This window comes from Vanellus vanellus, assembly GCF_965231255.1.
Source record: "Vanellus vanellus genome assembly, chromosome: 18".
In the NCBI taxonomy this organism is placed as follows: domain Eukaryota; kingdom Metazoa; phylum Chordata; class Aves; order Charadriiformes; family Charadriidae; genus Vanellus; species Vanellus vanellus.
The window spans coordinates 6422002-6432243 of NC_138923.1; the positions used below are offsets into that span (position 1 = coordinate 6422002).

A 10242-nucleotide genomic window follows, 5' to 3' on the forward strand; every position below is an offset into this window, starting at 1 on the left:
CCGCGCGTCACGCAAGGCCGGCCGGTCGGCGCTGGGGTAAAGCCTGTGGTTAGCGCTCGGGGCGCGGGGCGGGCGGGAGCGGTGAGGCGGCCAGGTCGCTGGTTCCCCGTTCCTTGGGTGTTTTCCCCAAACGCGTGCCCAGAGCGAAGCTGTCTCCTTGCCCCGCGGTGTCCTCAGCCCCCCAAGGCCTCCCTGTCCTCTGGGCTGGCCCAGCCATAGCACACACCGGCACAAGCAAGTGTGTTTGGGCATGAACTGAAGTTGTCCTGTGGGGCCGCCATCAGCACCCAGCGCTGCTTTCCCCAGACAGCTTATGATCTCTTGGAACAGGCCTGCGCCTCCACTCAGGAGGAGCTCCCAGGCCGCCCCGCGGGTGCTGAGGCCACAGCAGCCAGGGCTTGGCTGCTTGAGGCCAAAACACAGCTGTGCCACCAGCCCTGCTCCATCCCCTGAGTGGCTTGAACCACCCTCAGGTCACCTTCAGACCTGCTCTTCCCTGAGGGAACAAGCACAATTCACTTTGCCTTTCCTTGTCTTTGGCCCAGTATTGGTCGGTTGTACCTCATGTGCCCTGAGGAGATCTAATGGCTGTGTGGTTTTGTCATTCCCTAGAGAGATGTCACCGGGATGAAAATAACTTGCAATTAGAGCATTAATTCAGTCAGCGCTCCTGAGATAAACCCAGTTTGAACACACGGTTATTAAGTAGGAATTTGGGGCAAAGAAGAAAGAAAAGGTTATGTCCTTATTTAACATCGCAGCCAATTCTTCTCCTTTCTGTGGGGTAACCCCACTGCATGTTGCCCAGTTGGGCCCATGTTGTGCCCCAAGTGAGGGAATTCAACATTAGTGTAATTCATGGTCGTAACCATGGTGTAATGAAAAAGATGATGACTTTGAGTGTGAAGGTTTGCGGTCATACCGTGGGTACGTGCGGTCAGAAGCAGCAGCCTGTGCTAGGCAGGACGCGCTCTCAGAGAACGCACTATTTTAATTCCACTTTACGTTTTGGCGTCTTCTCAGCGAACGCGGAGTTTCCAGTTGCCGTGGGGACACGTTCGCTGTGGCTCCCTGCAGCCAGACGGCCCCGCGGCGCCCGTCTCGTGTGGAGTTTAACACCGTTGACGGCTTTTTTACCTCAGCGAAGCACGGCCGCCGCCATTTCGGGGGCGGGGGACGCGCAGAGGGGCGGAGCAGTCCCTTTAACCGCCTCCTCCCCGGGCGCCTGCCCGTGCCGCGCCGTGCCGGGAAGATGGCGGCCGCCGGCAGGGCCTGGCGGGCCGCCGCGCTGCTGACGCCCTGGCGGCTGCGGGCTCCGCGCCGAGCCTACGGCGGTGCTGCTGCAACTGCCGCCGCTGCTGCTGCAGCGGCGGCAGGCGGCGGGGGCCGCCTGCTGCTGGGCGCTGCCTTCGCGCTGGGCGGCGGCGCCGGCCTCTACCTGGCGGCGCGGCAGCGCCTGCGGGAGCACTCGGCCGCTGAGGTAACGCGCCGCCGGGCCCCGCTCGCCGCCTGAGGGGGGCTCCCCCCCGCCCACGGGCCGCGCTCTCTTCCCTTCCCGGCCGCCTCCATCCCCCCTTGTGCTTCCCTGGGAGTCTGCCCTTCCCTCGCCCCCGGGCCCGGGCACGGCCACGGCTGCGAGCCTTTGGAGACGGAGCTTCGGGGAGGGTGCGGAGCGGTTCCTTTTGGTCCGGTTTCAGTGAGGAAACCGCTTAAAATTGTATAATAGAGGCCCCGGCAGCACTCTCCTTGAGGAGCTGTAAGGAATGCCTGTCAGAAAGTGAGAGCTTGCTGGGGTTGTGTGGAAGTATTGTCTGTTGTTGCTTTTTTCCGAGCACCCACAGAGGGTTGTGTAACCCAATAAATTGCAAATGAGAAGGAAAGTTTTACATAAGAAGTACTTGTTTTATAATGTATGATTAAGGAGTGGCGTGGCCTGTCAGATAGCTGGAGTATAGCAGTGTTGGGAAACATCCCTCACCTGATGCTGCCCTGGGTTCTCCCTGCCTTGTCTCGGTTGTGCACAGGTCGGTCAACACCAGGAACCTGAATTTGGGCAGACACATGCCTAAAATCAACAGCAAACTCTCTGCTCTCCCCAACCTGTGGCCTCAACAGAGGTTATAGGAGGGGAGGAAGGAAACTGGATCTAAAAGGCTATTTTGGCTTTACTTTAAAGATGATCAAAATATGGTTGTATTTTTCTTTAGTTTCAGAATTGTGTATAGAGGGGTAAGCTGTCTGGATTTAACTTCTTTTTTTCTGGATATGAGTGGGATTTTCTAGCAGCTCAAATAGCTGTTTAGAAAAACAGGCATTAGGTCTCAATGGAAGGTGAATATTTGTGATGCCATTTGAAGAAAGCATCTATTAGCCAAGATATTTTGATCGGATGTTGAAACTGAAGGTCAGCGACCATGACTTTATGACAAAAATAAGGGTGGAAGAAGGTAATATTTATATTTTTGGTAGAAAATGGAAGCTTCTGGTTTCTTCCTTCTGCCTCCAGCTGCCTGCAGGGAGTCTGCAGCTCACTCTCTACCAGTATAAAACGTGTCCTTTCTGCAGCAAAGTCCGAGCCTTTCTTGATTATCATGGACTGCCCTATGAAATTGTGGAAGTGAACCCAATAATGAGGAAAGAGATCAAATTCTCTTCCTACAGAAAGGTGCCTATCCTGCTAGCCAATGCTGGAAGCCCTCTGGTAAGTCTTACTGTGCTGAAAGCTTGATTACCCTGCAAACAGTGGTTTGGAGGCTTGTCTCTGTCATGTCTCTGTGGTTTATCACATGCAGTGTAGTCTTTAAATCATCTTTTATTCTCTCAAGAGTCCCAAGATTTGTTTCCTGCTTCACGATTTCCTGTGCCTTGGCCTATTAGAGTTTTTTGTTGGCCTTTCTTACAAGGCATGTTGTTTGTATAGTGACTCTGTAATCCAGTGATGATCTAGCTTCTATCAGCCCTTATGCAGGACATATCATTTGTACAGTGGTAACAGACTGCTTATATCTTGTGAGAAAAGAATGAGATCTCAAGAATACTGAAGGTTAAACTTGGCGCTTTTTTAATGTTAGTCTTGCTTTTCCTCCTTTGATGCCAAGAGCCTAAATCCTAAACCTGCTAGTATTGCATGCGTACCTGACCCTCAGGTACTCTGTTGTCAGAACTAGAGACAAATTTTCAAGTGGTGCTCTGAAACAATCACAGAAGATTTGCCCAGAGAGGTTGTTGAGGCCCCATGCCTGGAGGTGTTCAGGGCCAGGCTGGACGTGGCCTTGGGCAACCTGGTCTAGTGAGAGGTGTCCCTGCCTATGGCAGGGGGGTTGGAACTCGATGATCTTCAAGGTCCTTTCCAACCTAAACCATTGTTTGATTCTATGAAGAGATCTGAAAGTAGGTCTGTCTTTAGATGTGCAGGGACTCATGTGGAAATGCATGGGGGGAAGAGGGACTGCAGTACTAACTGGGAGCCTCAGCATGCCAGGGAAGAGGTTATGAAGAGTTTCCTTTTCAGTTTCACCACCCTCTTAAAAGTTGGTTTTAATTCTGTTTTTCAGCAATTAAATGACTCTTCAGTGATCATCAGTGCAATAAAGACCTATCTCATTTCCAAGTAAGAAAATGGGATGATTGGAGAGGAGTTGAATGTGAGTGGCCCTAGCAAACGAGAGATTGAGGAGACTCTCAGAGTTCGTCATAAGTATCTTGCTGACCTTGGTCTCTGAAGCTCTGGGAGTTTGGCGCAGGAGACCTGACCCTGGTTGTGATGGTGTGGATGGTGCCTATATATGTTGTGATGGTGTGGATGGTGCCTATATATGTTGTGATGTGTGTGCAGTGAAGCAAAGCTTTCAGAACTACTCTTTTTTTCACCTGTGAGATTCTCTTTTGCACAAAACCTCCTTAAAGATGGACTGGCATTAGTCCTGGAACTAAGCTTACATTTAGCCAGTTACAACATCTAGAATGAAATGAAATCACTGTGCCTGTGGCCTGTCCTTCAGGTCCATGCTTGAGAATGGTAGGAATTTTTATGCCTGCAAAAATTTCTATTCTGACACAGAGAAAGATATGTACACTAATAATAGTTATTTGCAAGTAGCTGTTCCAGAGTATTTTCAAAATTTATTTCAAATAGAACTAGGAGCCTCATGCACTCATTTTTAGAATAAAACACTTTAAAGTGTGTATCTTTTGATCTGTCCTCTTATCTGCTCATTTCTGTAGTGGCAAGATGAGTGCTAGCTGTGTTTCTGTCCACAGGAGGAATAGCTTAGAAGAGATCGTGTCCTTTTATCCTCCTATGAAAACTGTCACTGACCAAGGCAAGGAGGTATTTGAGTATGGGAATAAATACTGGCTCATGCTGGATGAGAAGGAGACAAAGCGAATCTATCCTGTCAAAGAAGTGAGAGTGTAAGTGCTCTTAAGTTTCTGGGCTCTCCATGTGGGGTCACAGCGTCCTCCAGATATACTCAGGAATGGTGCAGATGTAAAATCCCACTGGTGCTGACAAATCCTGTCACCTCCTTAGTGTTTAAAACCTCAAGAGTTAGAGTGGGTTTGCTGTGTTTCTTATATAATCTGAAACAATGCTGTTAGACGGCCAAGTTACCACCATCATGGTCATGCTAGCCTGCAGTTGCCTCCGGTTTCCTTCTTGGCCTTTCCTTTAAGTCACAGAGGAATGCTATGGAGTGCTAGTTTCCTTTTCTGCTTTGGTTCTCATATTGGTAGGAGAAACTAGTGCTCTATCTTAGTCTGAGATTGGAGGAGCCTTGGCAAAGATAATGATCCTGAGTGCATTTCAGAGAGGTCACCAGAGCACAAGGCTGGGCAGGAGTTTTTGACATGTTTGTCCTTGGCAGAACCTCTGGCTAATGCCACTGTGATTCTGTCTGCCTTCTGTAGCCCTGCAATCTGTACCTCGCTCACTGAGAAGTCTCTTTTGAATGCTTGCAGGGAAGAAATGAAGTGGAGAAAATGGGCAGACGATTGGCTTGTTCACCTCATCTCCCCCAATGTTTACCGTACCCCCAGAGAAGCCTTGGCATCTTTTGATTACATTGTCCGTGAGGGAAAGTTTGGCACCGTGGAAGGCTTCTTTGCCAAGTACATGGGGGCAGTTGCCATGTTCTTCATTAGCAAGAGGCTGAAGAAAAGGTTGGTACCACCAAGCACCAAGTACACAAAAGGAATAGCTCCTTAACCTCCTTAGCTGTGAACCCCAGATGTCAAAGGGCAGAACCTCAGTGTTTTAAACCAAACCATTTAATCCAATGTAACAGCTGTACTTCTTTAACGGGAGGTACTGGACCTCTCTACTCATCCACTATTTAATCACTAACTGTCCCTTTCACTCTCAAATAAGTTCATAATTCCCAGGCAAAGACCAGCCCATAAGATGAAAGGAACAAACAAGTGTCTGCAAACTAGTTCTTTTTTTTTTAATCCAGACATCACCTTCAAGATGATGTCCGAGAAGACTTGTATGCAGCAGTTAATGAATGGGTAAAAGCTGTTGGCAAACATCGACTGTTTATGGGTGGAAATCAGCCGAACCTTGCTGACTTGGTAAGGGGTTAATTCCTGCATTTATTGTTACGTGTATTACACGTTATCCAGTTGCTTATCCATGTGAGATGGTTAATACTGATATAGACAGAGGTGAGTTACATGAGATACATTGTCTGTGTCCTTTGTGCAGTAATACAATTCCCACATGAAGAGGACTTAGAAATATTTGTGTTTCATAGGGTGGTATTTGTTGTTTTTCTCCAGAGAAGCCTCTCCTAAGATGGAACCTGCAGTTCCTATCTGCAGGTGGCTGTTACTGATCATGTGGAAGCATGATAAAAGCAGGTTACAACCCAGAACAAGGCTTTGGCTCGTGAATAAAGCCTCACACCTGTACAGGGTTTATTGCATTCAGCGCTGCTGGGGTTTCCTTTGCAGACAGCGGTGCAGGAGTCATCCCCTGCACCAGCAGTTCTCCCTGGAACAGAAGTGAAGCATTTCACACCTGGTCTTGATGCAAAGATGAGAATTAACTTTTGCCCCATAACTGAATGTAGATCCTGATCTTTCCTTACTGTTTTGTTATAGAAAAACACGCATATTCTTAACTGCCTTTCTGCCATTCAGTCTTCCTTGCTAGTCTCAGTGGTGGAGTTGATGGCAGGACAGGGAAAGAGCCTTACTGGCTAGGCTGTTGAGATGCTCTTTGGTACCCTAAGCTATTCTCCACCGCTGACTCTGTCATTGTTGTTCTATTCTTTATCCTCCGTCACAGGCAGTGTACGGGGTCCTCCGAGTCATGGAAGGGCTGGAAGCCTTTGACGACATGATGGTTAACACCAAGATTCAGCCTTGGTACCAGCGTATGGAAGAAGTCATTCAAAAAGCTGAAGTTGCAGTCTGATGCCAGCTGCAGCTGCCTTCCTGAAGTACTTGCATGGTTAAAAAAAAAAAACTTCAGAAGGAATAGCATTTATTTTTTAAGAATTGAATGGACTGGTCACGCCTAATGGACTGACATGCAGGCACAGAGACTGTCCCGTTTAGAATATCAAGTGGCAGCGAGCAGAGGGATCCAGCCGGGTGTATGTTTGAATGTTGTATTTAGAAGGATAGGGACAGGTAAAAGGAAAGGATCTTGGATGCTGCTCGAAAGGAGAAACTGAACTGAAGAATGTGGCAAATAGGCTTCTTTTAGGAGAGAGGCGTTCTCAGAGCAGGTTATTGTAAAAGCAAGCGGCTCTTGGCTAGTACGTGTTACAGCCATATCAGATATGGTAGGTCTGAGCAGCTTTTGCTTCAGGCTGTCTTCCGCTACTCGTCCATGTCATCTGAAGTCAGTTTTCCTGACTGAAACACTGGATACTAGTTTTTAAATGACAATTTTTCCTGCAATAGAATCTGGTAAACCCAGTGCTGAGGGAACTGGAGAAATCCACAGTACTGGGAAAGGCATCCCTCCTGTGACAAAAATGACGCTGCACTAGGCAGATTGTATGCTTTTACTCTTCCATGTAAACGGTTCTTTCAACACTTCATTCTGTACTGTCTGCAAGGATAAAGGCTTGCTTCTTTCCGTGTCCTTTGTGAGATCTGTGAGTTCTTACTTTACCTGTTATGCCTCAAAAGCACACCCACACAGAAATCACTAATGCCAAGCAGTTATTTGAAAGATTTATTTTGCATTAAATCTCTCTGGAATACCCCTGAAATTCAGTTTGTTCTTGTGGGAAAAGAAGGATTAAGAGCAATCTGCATTCCTGGGGGATCTCCAGATGTTTCTGCTGTGCAAGAGTAGCAAAGGATTTAGCGTTGTTGCAATTGGATTAGGAGACATTGCTGCAGGTTTACGTGCAATACCATGTCTGCTGAGCAGTGCCAGGTAGAACTGATGTTTGTCATAGTGACATGATGCAGGTTTGAACGGTGGTAATCCTCTGCGCAGCCTGAGGCTTACTGTTCCTTAATTGTCACCTTGATAAAGTTCTGTTTCCCCAAGAGAAAGGGCAGGTTTCAGAGGGGGGGCTGGGTTGTTGAGGTATTTCAGGTGCAGCTGATGTCGATCTGTAATGCAGCTGCATGCTCAGGGTGAGTTGTGTTGGGGGGAGGTGGGTGGGCACCTTTATTGGGCTGGGATAGAGGGGTTGTTTTTTTTCCAGATGTCAGACTGGTTACAGACTCAGTTATGATCAGACACAGGGCAAGAAAATGTGTACAGTAAGCCCAGCTGGGTTCCTGGTGTGTGACACACTGTGGTTTTTTTTTGTTTTTTTTTGTTAAAGCTGTTCTGTACTGAAACCTGTGTTCCCCAGTATCAAAAGAACAAAGTTCAAGCAGGTAATAGTGGGTTTTTATGTTGAGCATACATCGACAGGAGCTGGGGGAAAAAAAAAAACAAACCAAACCTAAATTGAGATTTGAGTGAGTTTAGAGTTTTATCGTAAATGAAACTTGTTTGTGACCGTGCTCCACCGGTCCAAGATGGGATCCTGCAGAAAACTGTTGGGGTGGGAATGAGTGAAAACACTGAAACTGCTTTTCTCACTTCTGTAGCAGGAGCTGAATTTGATCAGGAGGGTTTTGGCTCTCCCCCGACATCTGACCAAGCCCAGAGTTGCTTCACTCAGGCAGGGGGATGTCGGGAGCAGTCTGCTTTCCTGAGCGTGCTTCGAGAGGGTGTTTGCAGCACTGTCCCGTTCCGGGACACCGAACCAGCCTGGGGACGCAGTCGCCCGAGGTGGATGCAGGAGCCCTCTCCGGTGGTGCGGGCGTGCTGCCGTGTCTCCTGGTCGGAGCGCTGTCCCCGCGGGGCTGCGGCGCTGCCGGTGGCTGAAGGCTGCGCGTCCCTCTCGGAGCCCCGCTGCTGGCGGCCCCGGGCCGGGGGCGGTTCCCCGCGGGCGGCCGGGGCTCCCCGGGGGTGCGCGGCGCCGGGCCCCTCCGGGCCGCTTCGCGTCGCTATGGCGACGGAGCCCGTTATGGGGCGGGGCCTTGTGACGTAGACGGCGGCGGGCTGTGTCACGAGGAAGGTTTGAATCACCCAATGGGGGAGCCGCGGGCGGCGGCGGCGCGGCGGCGGCCCCGGAAGTGCGGCGGCGCCTCCTGCCCCCGGTGCAGCCTCCTGCCGCCCCCCTCGCCCCGGCCGCGAGGTCTCCATGGTAGCGGCAGCACCTCCCGCCGCCTCCCCGTCGACGACGACGACGAGCTCCTGAGGCGGCAGCGGCTGCGGACCCCGCGCGGCCCTTCAGGGTGAGGGGGCCCGGCCGGGGAGGGCGCGGGGGGTCCCCTCGCCGTGTGGCCGCGGCGGATGTCCGAGGCCCCGGGATTAATTGCTTTGGCGCCTCCCCCGCCGTGTCGGCGGTGAGAAGTACCCCCTGCTTCGGGGTGGCCCCCACTCGGATAAAGCCCTGCTCTGCCCTCAGAGCCGGTCCCGCTCCGAGCAGGAGGCTGACCCCCGGCTAGTCCCTGCCTGCATGAGGTAGCCACGGATCCTTTGAAAAGCCGCGGGAGAAGTTACTTAAAACTTTTGAAACAAACCTTGTTGCTAGGGGAAGCTGGGTGACAGCATCTGAGTTTCACTGGTGGTGATTCCCAAGCTCTGTGAGCTCTCCCTCTGTGCTGTAGCCGATGCACACGTTTGGGCCTGGGGAGAGTTTAAGCCTTCCTGGGGAAGAAGAGGATTTAAACGCCCAGCGGTGTTTGGAGTTGTGCGTGGTGAGAAGCTGGGGAATCCTGTTTCTTCAGAAAACTGCTGCTTCCTCTTCCTGATCAAGGGATGTACGGCTGTATCTTCCCCTCTGTAATTTTCGTAAATCTGACATGATATACAGGTGTGTTTGTCTTAAACACACACTTCTTAAAAATAGATGCAGTATTATTAGTTTTATTTAGAGCAGGTTATTACACGAACCTTGGCAAGCTGACAAATTAACCAATGAGCTGTAAAGAGTGGTCTAAAATTCTAGTCTAGCAGAAGTATTGTACAAAATCCTGCTCTACCGCATTATGAGTTACACTTTACTTGAAGCGCTTGTGCTTATGTAGCAAATTGTGAAGGAGTGTTACCATGAGATTAGCTAACTAAGCGTGATACACCACCCTTCTAATAGCTGTACTTCATCACTCCCCAGTAGTCCTTTGGGGATCCCTCTTCCCTCGCTGTCATTTCAAGTCCCCGAGGTGCCACCAGGCAAGAAGCTGCTCATGCTGTAGCTGACTCCCAGTTCTGTGCATGCTACTGGTTAGCCAACCAGTACACATGTATCTGCCGGGCAGGCAGCGACCACACTGCAATGTGAGTCTGTGTAGTGCTGGGTTTCCATCAGCATGAGCGCTAATTTGGGTGCAGAACCATATAAACCTAGAACCTCAAAATTTCTGTCAAGTTTTACAGAATTTGTCAATAATGGCAGAATTTAGGGAGGGTGTGGGGTTTGGGAGAGGGTATACAGGTACCCTGGAACTGTTCAAACCTTGTTTCTTTATGAAACTGGTTAGAAATTGCAGTTAGAATCTGAAGGTTTGTAACTGTTTGGCTAAAGCCATCATGTATAAGTGTGCAAAACGTTTTCCATTGTTTAAACAAACTTTCATCATCAGTATGTAAGGAATGATAATCTTGGTCCTTCCATCATCCCATGCTTGTCAGACGAAGCCAGTACGCATCAGCTTTTGTTGTCTGGGTGCATACATTTGATATGTTTGAGCCTGCACGTTGTCTTAAATCGAAGA

At 49.7% G+C, this 10242-nt stretch overlaps 1 protein-coding gene across 1 annotated transcript; it reads left to right on the forward strand.

The window, feature by feature from the left end:
- Positions 1-1230: 1230 nt before the first annotated feature.
- On the forward strand, positions 1231-7094 carry PTGES2 (prostaglandin E synthase 2). The gene is made up of 7 exons (XM_082492813.1): positions 1231-1480; positions 2507-2701; positions 3555-3610; positions 4261-4413; positions 4960-5160; positions 5454-5571; positions 6290-7094. Exons 1-7 carry the CDS (start codon positions 1253-1255, stop codon positions 6416-6418), a joined length of 1080 nt encoding a protein of 359 aa, XP_082348939.1. The 5' UTR covers positions 1231-1252; the 3' UTR covers positions 6419-7094.
- The last annotated feature ends 3148 nt before the right edge of the window (positions 7095-10242 follow it).